General features: G+C 48.0%; 1 protein-coding gene across 1 annotated transcript; it reads right to left on the reverse strand.

The window, feature by feature from the left end:
• Positions 1 to 2,075: 2,075 nt before the first annotated feature.
• Positions 2,076 to 16,113, reverse strand: bms1 (BMS1 ribosome biogenesis factor). The gene is made up of 23 exons (XM_067245597.1): positions 15,974 to 16,113; positions 15,343 to 15,524; positions 14,986 to 15,176; positions 14,743 to 14,822; positions 14,411 to 14,599; positions 14,153 to 14,295; positions 13,715 to 13,836; positions 13,331 to 13,524; positions 13,101 to 13,243; positions 12,278 to 12,978; positions 12,029 to 12,130; positions 11,223 to 11,371; positions 10,672 to 10,753; positions 8,529 to 8,599; positions 8,209 to 8,385; positions 7,258 to 7,446; positions 5,981 to 6,161; positions 5,593 to 5,651; positions 5,229 to 5,351; positions 4,884 to 5,031; positions 4,442 to 4,617; positions 2,849 to 3,010; positions 2,076 to 2,655 (listed from the first exon to the last, which is right to left on the reverse strand). The coding sequence occupies exons 2-23, from the start codon at positions 15,516 to 15,518 to the stop codon at positions 2,428 to 2,430; spliced, it is 3,786 nt and encodes a 1,261-aa protein (XP_067101698.1). The 5' UTR covers positions 15,519 to 15,524; positions 15,974 to 16,113; the 3' UTR covers positions 2,076 to 2,427.
• Positions 16,114 to 20,215: the final 4,102 nt, after the last annotated feature.

Below are 20,215 nucleotides of genomic sequence, written 5' to 3' on the forward strand. Positions count from 1 at the left end.
CAAAAATCTCACGTCTGTCATTGATTTCTTTTTAACAATCTTACTCATCCTTCAAAGGCATTGCAGACACATTGCTATTTTCCTGTCCAATATACCATCAGGTCTGATTGGAGCAGGGCACAATATTTATCTGGCTGTCCCATGTCTATCTACTGTGGTAAGAGTCCTAGGGATGCGTATTGATAAGATTTTAACGATTCCGACTCCTTATCAATTCCTGCTTATCGATTTGATTCCTTATCGATTCTCTTATCGATTCTCCCCTCTACAGTCAACTAGGTCTGTGTGTCCTGCACCCCCCCACACACACACACTCGTTCTAAACGAATTTCTCAAACTGGCTTTGACTGGCTCTGAAATGAGTTAATACCTACCACCTCTAGGCCTCTTCAGGCCTCTGTTTTCAAAACAAAATCTAGTCGGAGATAGAAACTTTCAGTTTCCTTGTGTTCAAGCTTCTATTACTCAACACCAGTAGGACTTACAGGGGTCCTAACAACAGGGGAAATAACTTCAGTGTCACCTTTCAAAAGAGACCATTTACATGCATGTACTCCAAATGGTTCAACAACAGCTTTCAATGTACTTTGGGTATGTTGTTTAGGCGTTTTCAGGCACATTTAACAGTACTATTAAAAGGTTAAACAATTAAAATGCTAAGTTTAATAATGGATTAAAAATCGATATGCTCAGTTTAATAATGGGACACGCGAACGTTTGCTGATAACACACGCCGCCCCGATAACGTGAAATGATCAATACTAATGGGAGACGAATGCCGGAGCTAAAATGTATGCTTCAAACGACGGGACAGAAGATAACTAGATCGACTACACACAATAAAGGCAAATTGCTTCACACAGTAACAAGTGGTTGTGATCACTTTTGAGCAGTTTAGCTCTACCTTAGATAGTTAGAGATGAAGCGCGAACGTTCGCTGCACTGCTGCATGCATAGAATACATGACGTTCCAGTAACTTCATTCCATGCTGTGTGTTCAAATGCTTTTTATTTGTAGTATTTCCTCCCTTTGACGAAATAGACTTTTTACACGCGTTACAAGTGACGTTGTTGTCATTTTGTCATGTGAAATACAACCAAACTTTAGAACGCTTCTTCCTAGTTGCCATGTTTGCTGCAGGCTGTCTGAATAAACTATAAACGTTCGCGCATGCTCAACGGCACAGAGAATCGTTAACAGAATCGTTAAGGAATTTTGCTAACGATTCCAAGGAATCGATTCACTGGGAACCGGTTCCAAACAAGAACCGGTTCTCGATACCCATCCCTAGAAGAGACACTGAAACCCACAGGCTAGGCTACATCACAAACCAACAGACACATTTGGGAAGATTGACAACACAAAGTTAATCATCGACATTGAGAAGCAGCCTATAGGCCTACATGGAGTTGTATGACCCACAGCACGTATTGTACAAAGGCTACGGCAAAAAATACTAATGTTGCCACGTTATGTTGAGATGCTGTTGCGACGGCTGTTAGAATAACAAGTTGCCTAAATATAGCTTATGCCATGTTTATGTACCATGTCAGCTTTACATGTGAAATAGGAAAGCTCAGAGGAGGTGAAAGGCTTGGTGACCGGTGCAGAGAAATGCGCGTCTAGTGTGAACAGCCGTGCGCCATTCGTAGCCGATCGTGGCGCTTCCGGGAGCTTCGCAGTCAGTGTCTCCAGGCGTGCCCCTCCTGCTTGCATTGCAGAACACGGCTGTCATCCAGCTGCTCTTCCAGGAGGGCTCTGATTGGACGAGGATGAACTCACCTGACCCCGCCAGGTTCCTGAGTCTCCAGTTCTGCAGAGGCTTGTTCAGATCAATTAATAACCAGCTGCTGACAGGTAGCCTTGTTCCTGTCATCTGTCTATACAAGAGCCACCTGGTAAACATACACTTTCACTCCAAATAGTAAAACTGGTTTTTGGTGTGGCCGGTTGTTACTCACTGAAGGAAGGTCAACCTGTTGTGGCCATATTCATATATTCTTCCTGTTTCCTAAGTGATTTTAATTTTGCTTTAAGTGTTCAAAACAATGGAGAATGAAGATTTCATGAAGTCAGTTAATTTATTAAATTAAGCTGATTGTAAAAAATACTTAATGTTTAGTTAGACTGCAGTGCTGGAAATTGGTGGACAGAACCATAAAAACATCATTCTCAAGGTGACTACTACACCAGCAGAGCACACTCACATAAGCCTTCAACACTCACACACAGTCCTGAGCTGGTTCAGTCAGACAGACCAACTGGGTGTTCTTCCAGCAGAGTTAGATAGTTGAATGTCTGGTCTCTTAAAGAGGCTGTACCCCCAGCTCAAACACAGGAAAGCTTATGAGAGAGACTTGATTTATCTCTCGAGTCTGCCCTATTAATCCATCTGTGAGCTGTGCAGGGCAGGAGGTTGTGTGTGTTCAGTCGTCCTGCGCTGCCCCCTTCAGGGAAGACTTCAGTTTCTTCTTCTCCTTCTGACCCATCATGCGGTGCAGCTTCTTGCGAGCCTCCTTCTGGCGCTTCATCTTGTCCTCTTCCTGTTTCTCCTTCTGCCGCAGGAAGTCTTTGTGCTTCGCGTGCTGTGCCGCGTGGGCCTTCTTGCTCTTGTAGTTGCTGACTGTGCTCAGGGCGCTGAGCAGCGCTGCCACCTGGTGGTGGAAAGGGTGAAGTGTGTTCTCAGAGATGGGACACCATTCCAACTAGTGGCTTTTTGGAACTGAACAGTACTTGACAAAGATGTCTACCCCTGGCTAACCTTAACCCCTGGCAAATGAACTACAGCTGTTGTTTCAGTACGTGGTATGTGTGATCTGGTGTGTTTTGTGACTGTCACTGTCCTACCTTCCTCTCGTGGGGCTCCCGTATGACCGCAGTCCTCTGCAGGTGTCGGGGCGTAGGGGCCTTGGCCTGGTCCTGCTTGGGCTTGCTCTTGAAGGGCAGCGCCTTCTGCAGCTGCTTGGGGATGTGCAGAGGGTTGAAGCGCCGCTGCACTCGCATTACTGGCTGCCAGGGGGAGAGAGAGCTCAGAATCAAAACAAATAAAAGTCAGTGCTGGCCTCACCTTGTACAGAGAGTCAGTGCTGGCCTCACCTTGTACAGAGAGTCAGTGCTGGGCTCACCTTGTACAGAGAGTCAGTGCTGGCCTCACCTTGTACAGAGAGTCAGTGCTGGCCTCACCTTGTACAGAGAGTCAGTGCTGGGCTCACCTTGTACAGAGAGTCAGTGCTGGGCTCACCTTGTACAGAGAGTCAGTGCTGGGCTCACCTTGTACAGAGAGTCAGTGCTGGGCTCACCTTGTACAGAGTCAGTGCTGGCCTCACCTTGTACAGAGTCAGTGCTGGTCTCACTTTGTACAGAGTCAGTGCTGGGCTCACCTTGTACAGAGTCAGTGCTGGGCTCACCTTGTACAGAGTCAGTGCTGGGCTCACCTTGTACAGAGAGGCAGTGCTGGGCTCACCTTGTACAGAGTATCAGTGCTGGGCTCACCTTGTACAGAGTCAGTGCTGGGCTCACCTTGTACAGAGTCAGTGCTGGGCTCACCTTGTACAGAGTCAGTGCTGGCCTCACCTTGTACAGAGAGTTAGTGCTGGCCTCACCTTGTACAGAGAGTCAGTGCTGGGCTCACCTTGTACAGAGAGTCAGTGCTGGGCTCACCTTGTACAGAGAGTCAGTGCTGGGCTCCCCTTGTACAGAGAGGCAGTGCTGGGCTCACCTTGTACAGAGAGTCAGTGCTGGGCTCACCTTGTACAGAGAGTCAGTGCTGGGCTCACCTTGTACAGAGAGTCAGTGCTGGGCTCACCTTGTACAGAGAGTCAGTGCTGGCCTCACCTTGTACAGAGTCAGTGCTGGCCTCACCTTGTACAGAGTCAGTGCTGGTCTCACTTTGTACAGAGTCAGTGCTGGGCTCACCTTGTACAGAGTCAGTGCTGGGCTCACCTTGTACAGAGTCAGTGCTGGGCTCACCTTGTACAGAGTCAGTGCTGGGCTCACCTTGTACAGAGTCAGTGCTGGGCTCACCTTGTACAGAGTCAGTGCTGGGCTCACCTTGTACAGAGAGGCAGTGCTGGGCTCACCTTGTACAGAGTATCAGTGCTGGGCTCACCTTGTACAGAGTCAGTGCTGGGCTCACCTTGTACAGAGTCAGTGCTGGGCTCACCTTGTACAGAGTCAGTGCTGGCCTCACCTTGTACAGAGAGTTAGTGCTGGCCTCACCTTGTACAGAGAGTCAGTGCTGGGCTCACCTTGTACAGAGTCAGTGCTGGGCTCACCTTGTACAGAGAGTCAGTGCTGGGCTCACTTTGTACAGAGAGTCAGTGCTGGGCTCACCTTGTACAGTCAGTGCTGGGCTCACCTTGTACAGAGTCAGTGCTGGGCTCACCTTGTACAGAATCAGTGGGGGGCTCACCTTGTACAGAGAGTTAGTGCTGGCCTCACCTTGTACAGAGAGTCAGTGCTGGGCTTGTTCCGGAGACCCAGGTCGTGTTTGAGCTGCCCTAGCGTGCGCATGCCAGTCCAGCTGTCCTTCTGGCCAGCCGGCAGCAGCAGCGACGTCACAGGGTTGTAGAGCTGGGGGACAGACACCGGGAACCAGGAGCGCAGGAATACGATGTCTACATACAAATACAGACACGCATACATCAAACATGTGACGAGAATGAAGAGAGAGGCCAGGAACACATCATCCACATTTACTCCTACAGCTCAGCCCTTTATCCATGGTGACCTTGTGTACATGAAGATGCATCATGAGGAGATGGGTGGTTGTGGGTGGGCAGCAGCACTATGAGCAAGGCCTTGCACCCAGTCCTGCCACCCACTCAAGACACCCACACAAGCACGTTCACATAGCAAACACACACACACACACACCCCTCACCGCTCATTAGAAGCCTGTCCTCAAACGTGGCCCTGTAGGCCCCAGGGGGCGTGGACAGGGCCTTTTTGATCTGTCCTCTGACCCCACTGACGGTCCTGATGGAGGCCCCCTCAAACTTGGCCACCTCCAGCACCGTGTTGAACATCCCCTGGAACACAGGGAACAGCCGGGTCACTCATGAAAACAAGCACACCGTGTGTGTGTGTGTGTGTGTGTGTGTGTGTGTGTGTGAGTCCTTTGCCCCCAGGCCTGATTGTCACAGTAAATTAATCTGATTGGAAAGAAACAGCTGTTGCTGCTAGCTCACCCTACCATACTGCTACTAGCTAAGATGGTACACCCTACCTTGATGAAGGAAGTGTTTTTGAAGATCTTGTACGGGTAACCAATCAGCTTGAGCTTCTTGACAATGGTAACAGATTTGTCCAGGTCAAGGACCACTCCTGTGGCAGCGATGCGGAAACTGGACTGAAGGGAAAGAGGTTCAATATGCATATCCTCATCAACCCTACCAGGACGTTCACACATACAGCTGCGCCACAAAGTAGCGTGTTCTGGTACATCTTCAATGAATGGACATCCTACACACCATAAACCTACATAGATATAGAAAACATCCTGTGTATGATCACAGAATAAAATCAACTCCCTAGTAGAAAACTGCACACCACTGTGCCGATATGGTGGCTGACTTAGTCCTGACTGTTACCTTGGTTCCTGCTACAGACTGCACCGCCAGGAAACCCGTACCCTGAGGAGTTATGGGGCCTGGAGGCAGACAGCGCAACACATAGACCTGGGTTAACTGACTGCAGATCAAGAGATCGCAGGTTCAAATACCGCCATATACTTATGTATGCTGTTTTAGATAAAAGCAATTGCTAAAAGAAAACATTACTAATATTGTTGAAGCTTAACGTAGTTATAGTGGTGCTTGTAGCTTAGAATGATGCTCCTAGCTTAGCGTGATTCTAATGGTAATGTGATGCTCTTAGCATAGCGTGATGCTAGTGGTAATGTGATGCTCTTAGCATAGCGTGATGGTAGTAATAAAGTGACGCTAGTAGCCAGAGTGAAGCTTGCAGTGCCCCGCTCACCCCAGATGGTGGCGCCACAGTGCATGTGCTGGGGCGTGTACTTGAGCAGGCGGTGACGTCCGTTGTGGTCCTCGATGTGGTACAGCGGCACGGTCTGGAAGCGGCGCCAGCCCAGCGACAGGATGAGCGGGTCGCGCGTCTTCAGAATGCGGCCATGCCAGCGGTGCTTCTTCAGCCTCGTCTACGGAGCAGCCCAGGGGTCAGAGGTCAGACTGGAGGCTTTAAGTCTTGGTAAACATTTAAAAGTTTAAAATTCTAATAATAATTATCATTATAATAAATCACTTATTTGTATAGCACCTTTAAAAAAATCTAAAATCTAAATATTTACTGTAAAAACATAATAAATGCAAACAAGATCAAACTAGAGAGGGTACAATTTCTGGGGAAATTGTAGGGTGTGCTTGCTTGCGTCGGTTGCAGGTGGGTCGGTCCCCTCAAGTTTTTCCCTTCTAGTGATATTTTCAAGCATTTAGCCAACTCATATTGCATAATTCATTAAGAACCCACTTTGAAACAAGCTACTGTAACAACGTTGTCACCCGCAGTATTTCAGATGGAATCGCGATTCAAACAGTACCGTCTGCTAACTGAAAATATGCCCCCAAAAACGTAAATAAGTTTGACATTAAGTTAGGGGGGAATGGCTAATTCAAAAGAAGTTTGCTACGAGCAAGCTAGCTGCTGTTGCTAGCCACACTTCACTGATTGTTTGAAAGCGCCAGAAATGAGAATATTTCTTTTGACAAAGTTTAGGCTGTGGCATTGAAGACAGCGACGCACCACACAAGCTTGAGTTTAAATACCTTACTTAATGTGACATTACTTACTGTACATCATGCAAAAATGAATTGCTTAAATGGATACTGCTAGGACAACACCACGGCACGATAAGATACGCTGTTATATGCAACAGTCTTACTAGCACATCTATGCACGTCGTATATATGCGTTGTTGTTAACGTGTGCTGACGTAGGCTAGCACTGAGTTCCCTTTGTGCACAAAAGGTACTTTTTGCCACAAAAACGTTGTAACCTAAACCGTGCAACGGAATGTAAATAAAAATACAAGCAAAGCAATCGAGACCAAGACAAATCTTTTGACACAGGTGTTGTCTATGTAGTCCAAATATTGACTGATCCTTAGGGGGGCAAAAATAATAATAAAAAGAAGATATATGTGAGAGAACAATGGTTGTGCTCGCCGAAGGCGTGAGCACACCCAATAATAAAACAACTTCACACTCATGACCCCAGACCTCGTATGACCCACTCACCTGCAGATATCCCACGTTTCCCTCGCTGGGGCCCAGGGCGCCGAGGATGATGGGATAGTGGGGGTCAAAGTGGGTGACAAACTCGCAGGGCAGAGAGGGCACCTCCAGACGCACGTACATGCCAGGACGGAAGCCCTCGTACTGGACACGAGTCTCGTCATCCACGTCATCAAACTCTGTCCTGTTCAGCTGGGGGGTCACATGGGGGGTCACATGGGGGGGTCACATGGGGGGGTCACATGGGGGGTCACGTGGGGGGTCACGTGGGGGGGTCACGTGGGGGGGGTCACATGGGGGGTCACATGGGGGGGTCACATGGGAGGTCACATGGGAGGTCACATGGGGGGTCACGTGGGGGGGTCACGTGGGGGGGTCACGTGGGGGGGGTCACATGGGGGGTCACATGGTGCACTTTGAAACAAGGCTACAACACTGACACTCAGGGACAAATTGAGACCTGATCGGCTGTACATCAAATTTATCACATCAGGTACAGTCTCCAAGTGGGTTATCAAGGTACGCACAGCAAAGGAAATCGTACTTTTTCCTAGACACTGGTAGAAAGGTACCTATCAGCTTAGGACATCCCCTGTACATCCACAGTCAAACCTTGTCAACCGGAGTCAGTTGGCTGAGCGGTGAGGGAGTCGGGCTAGTAATCCGAAGGTTGCCAGTTCGATTCCCGGTCATGCCAACTGACGTTGTGTCCTTGGGCAAGGCACTTCACCCTACTTGCTTCGGGGAGAATGTCCCTGTACTTACTGTAAGTCGCTCTGGATAAGAGCGTCTGCTAAATGACTAAATGTAAATGTAAACCTCCTACTGAAGGTGAGGCTCCTGTTATAGGCTTCTACCAATGTGTGCACCCCTGACCACCACAACTCCAAATTCTGCGCCCTGCCCCCTCACCTCCGCCCCCTCACCTCCGCCCCCTCACCTCCGCCCCCTCACCTCCGCCTGTTTTTGCATCTCCTCCTTCAGGTCGTCGAAGTAGGTCGCATCCTCGTTGTCGTACTCTGAGTTGAAGCGTTCCTTCAGCCGCCTCTTCTTCTCCAGACGCTTGTTCTTCTGGACCTCATCCTCATCCACCTTCATCAACGGTTCCTCCTTCTCCTCCTTGCTGTCCTCCTGGTTAAACACAAACAGAAGATAAAAGAAATGCAAGCCATATCGTGGTGGTGAGATGAAGTATGAAGTGTTATTGAGACAAAGCTAAAGCCAGCGGCTTCATCCAGTGGCGTCTGTAGAGTGTGGAGTGTCCTGCAGGGTACCTGGTCCCCCTGGTTCCTCCCCTGGTGCAATGTCCCCGTCTCCAGGTCCTCAAAGTCCCCATACAGCTCCTCTATAGAACAGGGCAGCAGGCAGGATGTGAGAAGGCACAACGGTTCTCTACTAAGTAGGGGTGGAACGGTACACTGAAGTCACGGTTCGGTTCATACATCACGGTTCGGTATGAGGTCAGTACAACGGAGGGAAAAGCAAAACAAACCAGGTTCCTCTACGAGTGAATACGGGCGCATTGAAGATGACACGTAAATTCCGATTGCGTCAGGGATTTTTTTTTGCCCTATTTGTATGTGTATCTAAAGGCTGGTTAATAACTGTAGGAGGGAGAAGTTGGACTTTTTTTTTTTTGTCTCGTTTTAGTGATTGGCACACCTGGGTGATAGCGTCGGATATTTTTAGTCATTTAGCACACGCTCTTATCCAGATGCGTTATATGCGTCAGCATGTTAGATGTATTTCCACTCACATACCCCACAACTGCTGAACAACGCCGACACACAGTCCTTGTCTTATCCACCACTCTCTCACCTGTACTACTGTAACTGAAACCAAAGTCTTCCCAAACTTGACTCCAAGAAAGGCCCCATTTTCAAAATGGCGGCCGCCAGGTCCTTAAAATTACCATTACTCCTTTGTATTCCTCCTAAACCAGGAATACTGGTGCCTGATACATGTTTTGTCCATGTAATATTCTAATGAGCATATTTGCATTATAGACAAGTGATTACAAGAACAATTATATATTAAAGCAATTGGTTACAAGCATATTTATGCGAAAGTACAATTTCCCTTAATTGCATTTCTCCTTTCTCATATCGTTTTGCCTAGTGTTGGTGGTTTCTGTGGTTCATAACCATTCTTTTGATTCCAATAAAGAATAAATTCATTAGAACTGTGTGGTACTGTAAAATTAGGCAAAACAGGGGTGCCACCTTTCCAATCCACACCATGATCTGGGAGTAAACTCTTTGGCAGTGGTATTTGGTTGAGGACTCAGTTGGAGGCAGGTGTTCTGGGCTAACAAATTATTTGGCGGTAATGATTTTCTTGCTAAAAAGGTTGTAGCGCAAAGAAGCAAGTGAATCGGTACTCTTTCTGCCAAACAACACTGCCATTGCCTTGGTCCCATGGTCCTCTATGACATTCCTTGCTTGATGTGTGAGCAGAAATACATTTGCACGCACAGGACTGGATGGTTGATTAACCATTCACAAGTTTCTGGAATGCTGTCTGTTTGCCAAAACAGAAAATTGCGTGAAGTTTTATCAAGCGTGAATAAACAGCAACTGGGAAAACAAGTCACTACCCAGGACGTGTTTCATCTCACTGATGTTGTACACTTTAGTAGCTTTATAGAGGTAGTAGAAGAATAAGTCTGTATCCTCCCCTATCAATGTTGTGGGGTGATGTTCTGAGGCCTTGACTGCAGCTTTGACAATGTCCACGTCAGCATCACCTGATGCATTGATAACAGTGCAGCCCTTCTTCTCCAGCTCCTCGGTCATAAGATTGGTAAGTCCTTGTTTGTTGCAAGATCTGGAAAGGAAATCATCCTTTCTTCCCACAAACTCAGTCTCTGCATTGAAGTTAACAATGGGGTGAGTGTTTTCACTACGTCTCTGATGCGTATTGTCTTTGATGGAAGGACCTTCGCTATAACTTCAAAAACAACTGTTTCTTTACCATAATGGTGTATGGTAAAGTCTACATATGACTGTGCAATGGCACCGTAACTGTCACACTTTTTCCATGCCAAGCGGTGAACGTGTAATTTCATGCACCGAACCGTGACGCCCGTACCGTTTCGGTTCAATATGAATACATGTACCGTTCCACCCCTACTACTACGGAACATGTTCTCAGTTCTGAACTCAGGAAGTGCTGGTCTGGCTCAGAGAGCAAACATGTTAGGTGTCAGAGACCTGCATACAGCCAGGGTGTGTGTGTCCAGGTCAGGGTGTGTGTGTCCAGGTCAGGGTGTGTGTGTCCAGGTCAGGGTGTGCGTGTCCAGGTCAGGGTGTGCGTGTCCAGGTCAGGGTGTGCGTGTCCAGGTCAGGGTGTGTGTGTCCAGGTCAGGGTGTGCGTGTCCAGGTCAGGGTGTGTGTGTTAAGGCCCTGGTGTCCTCACCATCCTCCTTGAGTAGCATGGCAGCATCTTGTCCTTCCTCCCATTTCCCCGTCACAAAGCAGTCCCTGATGGAGTCCAGCATCTGCAACCGGACGCACATTCCCACACGTCTACTGTTACCACCACACATCCACTGTTACTGTTACCACCACACATCCAGTAAACACATCCACTGTTACTGTTACCACCACACATCCAGTAAACACATCCAGTAAACACATCCACTGTTACCACCACACATCTACTATTACCTACTGTTACCACCACACATCTACTGTTACTTTACATTTAGCAGACGCTCTTATCCAGAGCGACTTACAGTAAGTACAGGGACATTCTCCCCGAGGTAACTAGGGTTAAGTGCCTTGCCCAAGGACACAACATCATTTGGCACGGCTGGGAATCGAACCAACAACCTTCTGATTAATAGCCCGACTCCCTAACCGCTCAGCCATCTGACCCCCCATCTGTTACCACCACACATCTACTGTTACATATCTGCTGATACTGTAACACACGTGCTGCATCTGCTGGGTGTCAGGGTTGAGTACCTCGTCCAGGTCCCAGTCGCGGCCAGCGTCGGGGGGGAAGAGGGAGCAGTCAGGGAGGTCAGCGCGGTGCCTCTTCACCGTGTCTGGACGGCTGACCTTGAACATACCCCCCAGCTCCTCCTCATCCTCCTCAGCACCATCCTCCACCACTGAACAGAGCAAGAGGATCGTTATTACTGAGTGTCTAAAACTGTCTGTATTATTTGCAGCTTTGCTGCTTGCAGTGCTATTGATGTTGGCTAAAACGTGTCGTAGATGTCAGCTCAAATCTAGGCAGGACATCTAAATTGTATCTACACAAAGTGGAGGCAATAACAGTTCAGTCAAGACAATCACGTATTAGATTTGAGCATTTATTGTTACATGACATGGACACGTAGATTTAACTTTGGCGGAGTGGATGATCTAAGGAAAGCACTCCCTGCCTCCTCAATGCAACACATCCATACTTGACATATGAGGCAGGGAGCAAGAGATATAATCCCCCGGAGGGACCAGACAGACAGCACGGGGGAGAAAGGGGATGGTGGAGGGTGGCAGCAGCACTGATCATACAACAACCGGGGTGAGTGTGTGCGTATCCGTGCGTCTTTTAAAGACGCCTTATCGGACGTGGCCCAATGGATATGCGCTGCTAACATGGGTGTGGTAGTGGGCGGAGGAAAGGAAGGTGGAGTAAGAAGCCTTACGTCCCCGATGACTGACGCGCGCTGCCCGATTGCCCTGCCTGAACTAGCTGCGCTTATTCCAGAATTGTTCCCTCTGCTGTCCACCAGTCTATATAACGGTTCTGTAGGGTTCTTTACCTGTGCCGTAGACCAGCTTGCGCAAGTTAGGAGCAGCCCTCTGTTGCCGTAGAAATGCCTCTGAAGCTTTCTGAGTCAAACCCTCTTTCCAGCAGAGAGCCCCTGACAGGCAGAGCACACAGGGTTAGAGGGTTAGGGTTAGTTCAGAGTCTGATAAATGAATAACATGTAAAAACATCAACAGTGTTATGGCTGTTCACAATAAACACACAGCAAAACAGAGATGGAGAACTTGGACAAACCGATTACCTGCAGTTTCATAGCACAGATCTCCATCCTCGATCTCTCCTTGCCGCACTTTTGACTTTGTTCCCTCTTTTCCTAAAACCTTGGTAATACTGACTTCCTGCTCCATAGATTCATTCTCCGAATCACCATCCTCACCATCCTCTGCTTCAGAGCAGTGACCAGAGTCTCCAGGGCCAGCGTCCCTCTTCTTCACCTGTTTTTTCTCATCATCTCCAGACTCGTCTTCACTGGTCAGCCCCTCCCCCTCACTGGTCAGCTCCTCCCCCTTGATGACTTCTCTGTCCTCCTCGCTCATCTCCAGCTCATCTTCGCTGTCCGCAAAAGCCGGCACTTCAGCAACCTCCTCCTCCTCAGCTTTCCGTCTTTTCACAGGTGGAACTTCTTCTGACTTTTTGGTCAACGACATCTCCTTTACTTCAACGTTCTCTTCTTCCTCCTCCCCTTCACTCTCTCCATCATCACTGCCTTCATCCTCCTCCTCCCCCTCCTCCTCCTCCCCCCCCTCCTCCTCCTCCTCCTCCTCCTCCTCCTCCTCCTCCTCCTCCCCCTCCTCCTCCTCCTCCTCCTCCTCCTCCTCCTCCTCCCCCTCCTCCTCCCCCTCCCCCTCCTCCTCCTCCTCCATGAAGACAGCCTTCCTCCTCTCCCTCTTTGCCTCAGGGTCCCAGACCAGACTCTCCACTGGTCCAGGGGCAGCACTGTCCCTGGGAAACACAATCAGGAGGTCAGGATGTCATGTCCAGACACACAGCTGCATGTTTCCCCTCCCAGGGATGATAAACAAGCTTAGCTATATCCTGGAAGCCCAGCTTCCTGAGGTGCTCACCCGTGCTCCTCCTCCACGTCGCCTCCAACCAGCGCCGCCGTCCCCGAAAACAGAGACACCTTGCTGGCGGCCATCTTGGCGTCCAGGGTGGCGTGTGTGCCGATGAGGGATTGAACGAGCTCTGTGGTTGGCCGAACCTCCTCCTGAATTAAGACATTATACAAATTATTATACTATAAAGCCTGCTGAGTGTGGGCATGATTAACGTTATTATTATTATTCAGTTGAACCTGCTCATGGTGGATGTGTCCGCCTGGCAAGTCGATGTAGACGGCGTCCTTGTCGTATACAACTCCGCCCACACCCGCCATCGGGGCGTACAGCAGGCGCTCCTTCTCGTTCAAGGCCCTCTTCTTCTGCGCCTCCGGGAGCGGACAGGGGTCGGGCAGGAAGCTGACGTCCGCCACGCTAAAGTCCCCCACACCTGCAGAGGGCGCCATGCGGTATGGGTTTACTGTCTGATGTGTGCAGTTCAATTCAGCCAGGTCCATATACAGGAGGTGGAGCACGACCACTTGTCAAAAATACATTATTTTTGTTTGTGTAAAATGGCCATTTGACTTCAACAATTTCCCGTAAGTAAATTATTAGATAATTGAATCACAAGGTGTTACCTGGGATGTGCACCTGGCCTTTGTTCTTCAGGTATGTCCCTCTCAGGTAGCCATAGAGGGACACCGTGCGATCACACTTGGGGTCCACCCTCACTTGCTCAGGGTCCGTCAGGTCCTCCATGCTGAACACAGAGAGCATCACATGACGACAAAACATTGTGATAAAGTAAGATCACAAATATAGGGACGATGTCTGCGTTTAATCAGTTAATCTTGGTTTTCAAATGAATGGTCGTTAACAGGCTTCTGCATAATTAGATAACAACCCATTCATTTGAATCAGGTGTGTTGGACCAGGGAAACATCTAAAACGTGCAGGACAGGGGGTAGGCTACTTGAGGAACAGGGTTGAGAACCACTGCTCTAGGAGATGATGTATAATCTTGGCGTCTCTGTAAGTTAACTGAGTTATTGTGTCATCCCCTTGAGCGTCCTCACCGGTCAGCGACCACATAGGGGTGTGAAGTCTGCCACACCAGAGGGCGGAACTTCATAACGGAGATGAACCGACCGAGGTTCTTCACTTCCTGTGTCTGATACTCTCCGTAAACCATCCCAGACAGGTAGAACAGCTTTGCACCCTGGAAGGGAAACGGTTGGTTTGGATTTAACACTTTGAGCAAAGCCTCGCACCCAGCAGCTTCTCCAGGACGTGTTCTTCAGGTATGTCCCTGTGAGGGGAGTTGGCATGCTGACCTGATACACCTCCGTCCAAAAGCGGTGTTTCAGGCGTTTCTTGGTCTTGCGCAGGGCCTTGTTGTTCCTGAAGGAGTCCAGGTGCGTGAGCACCCCCATGATGCGGGGGAAGCCATGGACCTGGCAGATGTTCAGGAACTCAAACGTCTCCATCTCAAAGCCGAAGCTGGCGTCTATCAGCATCAGGACCTGATGCATAAAACCAGTCTAAGCCAAACTCATCTCAATCATCTAATTCACCTAAAGAAAGAATTACAATCCCCTTCACACTCAAACACGTTTCACGCCCTCACACACACACTCACCCCCCTCCCACTCAAACACATACTCACCAGGTCGGCCACCTTGGCCAAGTCGATCATGGTGCTGATGTCGTTGCTACACTCAATGAAGGTGAGACGCCTCTTCTTACCTGTAAATGTGTATTTGGATGTTAGCAATGCTGTCACAACCAAACCAGGGATATACCTCACGGCACTCAAACACAATAAATAATGTATCTGTCAGTCTCCATAGTTAACATTCTAAATCCAGGTCAGGATGAGACTAGTACAGGATAGATCATCCAAACTCACCAGAAACGATGGTTACGGGTCCACAAATGTCACCCAGCTTTTGCCGTGTGAAGTTTTTAATCAGGCAGCGGATTAGAGTACTCTTGCCGACCTTGGGGGGTCCTACGACCACCACCACCACGGGTGGGGGCTCCAGGGAGCTGCGGTCCACCACAGGGATGTGGTGCTTCTTGGCCTTCAGGTCCTGGGCTCTGGGGACAGGCAGCAGGGAGATGGCTGGGGGGTCTAACATGCAACTTGTTACCCATCAATGATTTGACTAATATCCGCAGCAGTTCAAGTTTATACTGTTGGAGGAATAAAGTTTTCCAACAACGATTCACAACACTTTGTCATCACACGTATCAGAAGGCAGACCTGTGGAAGGTTTTGGCCATGCGCACCGCGGACTGAACCGCGAATGCTTTGGGGTTCCTCCTGCGCTCATCCTTCTCCTCGGTCGCTCCTCCCTGCCTCTTGCTCTTTTTCCGCTCCGCCTTCGGCCCGCTATGCTTCTGCTGGTGCTTCTTCTGCTCCTTCTGTGCATCCTCCATCCTCTCCTTCCGGATAACACCCAGCATTAGCAATCACAGCATATGGCTAACAGCACACACAAGCGTTTTAGTGTCAATTTTGTACGCATTTACGATCAATGCGCCTGTAAGAGCGCTGCTTCCTCTGGCAAGTAGTAGCTCTCCACAACACGTAGGCTAACCATGCGACAGACAACTAACTAGGTCCATCAGTCATTATGTTCGTTGATGTGCATGTCACATGATTAGTTTTGCACGGCTTGCCACCACGAAATATTCATGTAGCCAGTTAGGGTGTAACTGGGTTAGGTTGAGTCTAGGTTAGTTAACACGTTAACACGTACTTTAACTATAGTGTGAGCTACTTAAGGAGTTGTGCAGTCTCAACGTGCGTTTACCGAGAAACGTTTAGCAATCGTGCTAGCTAACATCTTTTAGATAACTTAACTGGCAATAATTCTGTTATAAATACTTACCAGCTACTATCAACAAGTGGTCCCACGTCAATGTTTCAACAACGTCTGTTTTGTTTTCTTCATTCAGATGTTCCAACAATATTTCCAAGCTAGCAAAACAATCTGTTCCCCTGGTCTCACGTGGAAATGTTCATTTGCGCTTCCTGCCCTACCCGGAAGTGACGGCAACCGGTGCAAGTCCGTAAAGGAAACGCGTTCCGAATTAAAATATTCCGGTTGCAAAATTATTGACAGATCACCGTCGTCCCATTAAACCCAAGCTACCATATTGTTGAGTTTGTCAGTCAGCATGCTTTACCGGCTATTCTGAACCGCAATCTGCGCAGCGAAAGATACGTCACTTCGACTGAACCACAAACATTACACAGTAGCGGCAGCAGGGCTCTCCTGGTTACCCTCCGACAGTATGCGGACACCTTGCTTCGGAATTGCTTAATATAGGCCTGTTGCCTAAATTGTTCTATTTAAACCGTTATGGTAGTAGGTAATAAAACTTCAGCTTAAAACAACGTAATCAAGACACTATTTATTTCGAATACATATAATAAATACATTGTACTTCATTAAGGTATGAATAAATATCAAATGGAAATGGATTCATAATAAGATATCAATATGATCTAAACAAGGATAACAGTCAGAAAGTACAGGAGCTATCAATATGATCAAGGACAAGTCCTTCCTACAGAAGGTACTCTGTGTTAACCATCATCATCTTTAATCTGACATCAGGGTTCTCAGCCACTCCTCCTCCATCCCACCCAGAACATCCTCCACGCACTGTGAGGACAGCTCGGGGAGCGGGCCCTGTACGCCGGTTAAGAGTCCCTGGACCCCTGCAGCCTTGTGCAGGACAGCGTCCCCCCAGGGTGTGGTCTGGAAGCTGGGCGCTGGGGGAGAGGGGGACCCCAGGTCCCAGCAGGCAGAGTCTGGGCTAGCAGGGCAGCTGGGGAAGAAGTCCCTGCTGCTGGTGTGACTCTGCAGGGGTTGGAGCTGGAGGAATGGGGACAGAGTGCCACGCGTGGATGGGAACAGGAACACCTGGGTTCCACCTGCAGGTGGGTCAGGGGAGGGCTGCTCCCCCCCCAGAGCTCCACCTGCAGGGGGGTCAGGGGGGGGCTGCTCCCCTGCAGAGCCCCAGCAGGCCGGGGGAGAGAAAGGGGAGCTGGAGCCCAGGAGTCTTCTGGCTCTGCCTACAACCAGGGAGGGACTACAGTACCCAGAATCCTGCAGCAGAGACACACCTGACTGGGAGAAGCAGTCCTCATCCCCCTCCAACTGGACGAGGCTCTGCGTAGTGTAGAGGAGGGCTTCCTCTGGGTTCAGCGTGGTGTAGAGGAGGGCTTCCTCTGGGTTCAGCGTGGTGTAGAGGAGGGCTTCCTCTGGCCTGATGACGGGGGACAGGGAGGCAGCATTGGAGGCTGAGGAGGGTATCAGGCCTGGGGAGGGGACCAGGGCTGGGGAGGACACAGCAGAGATATGGGGGATAACTGCTTCTGGCTGAAAGGAAAGTCTGTTGTCCTTGTTTCTTAGAGTTCTAGCTCTCCTGTTCTGAAACCACACCTGTAACAGAAAAGGGAAATTTGTCAAATTTGTCAAATGCACATAACAGATTTATATATTACATTATTGTTATATTATTATATTTCACTGTGTGTGTGTGTGTGTGTGTGTGTGTGTGTGTGTGTGTGTGTGTGTGTGTGTGTGTGTGTGTGTGTGTGTGCATGTCCACATGAATGCGTTTATGTGTGTGTCTGAAAAGGCACCAGCGTACCTGAATGCGTGATTCCGGAAGGCCTGTGGCCTCAGACAGGCTCTCTCTCACAGTGATGCCAGGGTAGGGGTCCACATCGAAGGCTACCCTGAGGTGCTCCAGGTGCAGCTTGCTGAAGCTTGTCCTCTTCCTGTGGCCCAGGGCCTTGGAGCCCTTTTCTTCACAGCCACCAAAGTCAAACCAAAGTTACTTACACTGACCACTGGCAAGAAAACACATGCATGTAATAGGTGATGGATGCCTTCAATATGTCAAAGATAAACAAAAAACGAAGAAGCCTGTGGCAAAGGTGCACCAAGGAAGAAGCTTTGCAAAACATGTTGAACAAGAGAAAAACAGAATAGAGATCCTTACCCATACTGCTGTTAGACATGGCCGTGTCTTAGTTCTAAATTGTGATATTCTAGAGTTCTGGTCTCAGCAGTAGCACAGAGCTGATTCCCCAGGTGAGAACAGGTTATATACCTGCTTTAAGGGAGGAACACGGTTGCTTTAATTATGGATGTAGAGATGACCATGATCTCTTAAGCACAGGGCCGTTCACACTCTGCTACTGACAGATAAGGGTCTACTAACTAACCCTAACCCTAAGGGTCTGAATACAGTTTAACATTTTAAATATATACTCATGAGTGTAACCAGCAACTGATATGACATTACATTTACATTTAGTCATTTAGCAGACGCTCTTATCCAGAGCGACTTACAGTAAGTACAGGGACAGCAACTGATATTGGTGAAAAACGACATATACTTTAGTATGAAATTAATACATTTCTCCATGAATCTATTGGCCCTGTGTGTGAGGGTATATAGCATAAAAAATCTGCGGTCTCTCGAATCCATCTTAGATCCGAGCTGCCACTTGCAGTTTCTAATACACAAACATGACAAGGGGGTAGACAGGACGAGCATAACATGAGGAGAGAGGAGGAGAGAAAAAGGCAACACCCAGACAATGCTCCTAGAGGAGTACAGTGTGGGAACAGACAAAAACCTCAGCACATAAGCACAACAACAGGGTAGGAAATAGACAGCTTACTTTTCCATATTAGACAGTAAAAATGTATAAACAAGCATGGTATCTTTCAGTGGAACAGCTAAAACACACTGATAAATATGTAACCCTTGTGTTATCTTCGGGTCATTGTGACCCCCCCACGTGTTGCGACCACTTTACCTCATACAAAAATAAAGAGAAGCATTTTCTTTTAACCGTCGGGCTGTCTCAGACCCCCCACAGCGCAAAGGTTAAAAGAAAATGCTTTTTATTTGTTTTTGTATTGGTAAAGTTGTCGCAGCACAACGATGGGTCGTTGTGACCCGAAGGCAGCACAAGGGTTAAAGTAACCATGCAATCACTATGGATCATTTATATTAGGTTTCTATATTTGCACATTAATCCTCAGTTAAGATCTAAACATGAATAACTAACAGCAGTACCAGTTAATAAGCTGAATACCACTGATAACAGAACATCAGATCAATGATGTGTTGATAATTGTAGTGGATCGTCACATTTGATTAGTCTTTGAAGCTTTATGTTGAGGACAAATCCTTCTAAGTATCACATGACCTTATGTGAGAACTGATGTGTGTGATTATGACCTCAGCATCTCATTAACACTGAAGGTCAAGAGTTTAAAACAAGGGATTACTTGATACTTGGGAGAGGAGCTTTAGCACAATTTACACGTATAATTGACAACCATAGAAGACATACAATGCCAATGGATGTGCTGACTAACCTAATCATTTTCTTTCCTTTGTGTTGAATTTTAGTCATGTTTTTTAACTAAATACCAATTGACCATGGTTGCTTGTTCTGTATCACAGCTAATGTCATATTAGCACATTGTGCTGCTGATGGGCTAATGTCATATGAGCACATTGTGCTGCTGATGGGCTAATGTAGATGCGCTAATGCTACAGGTTTGAAGAGGTCTTTCTCCCTGGGAATCTGGATTTAGTCTACTTGATATCAGGAAAGATTATTAGTTTAAAAACTAGATTGTATTCAGTTTAGTTAAATGTTTCCTTTTAAACCCGTTTTGAAGATCTTAAGAAATAATCATAAAATGAATGTGATAATATAAACTCAAGTAACAACATGAGGGTCCCTCTGAGTCTGTTGCTGGTTTTGGGGATTCTGAATGATATTGGATGAAATGTTGTAGCCTTTATGGAACTCTGTGAAGCCTTCTGTAACTTTGCTTGTAAAAAGAGCTCTACAGATAACATTTTATAGACATGAGCATGTTTTAGTGAAGTTTTGCAATAGGCTAAGTCAAGTAAAAAATGAGCTTCCAGTGTCTGATCTGTGCATGTCTGGTTGGGTGCACGCACGCACGCACGCACGCACGCACACACACACCTAATTTATCAAATCTTCCCTTCTTAACATAGAACGTGTTTAAAGTAACCGTGATGCTAGAACTCATGAGTGTTGATGTTTAGCTGCACTTATG

This window comes from Osmerus mordax, chromosome 10 (assembly GCF_038355195.1).
Source record: "Osmerus mordax isolate fOsmMor3 chromosome 10, fOsmMor3.pri, whole genome shotgun sequence".
Lineage (NCBI taxonomy): Eukaryota > Metazoa > Chordata > Actinopteri > Osmeriformes > Osmeridae > Osmerus > Osmerus mordax.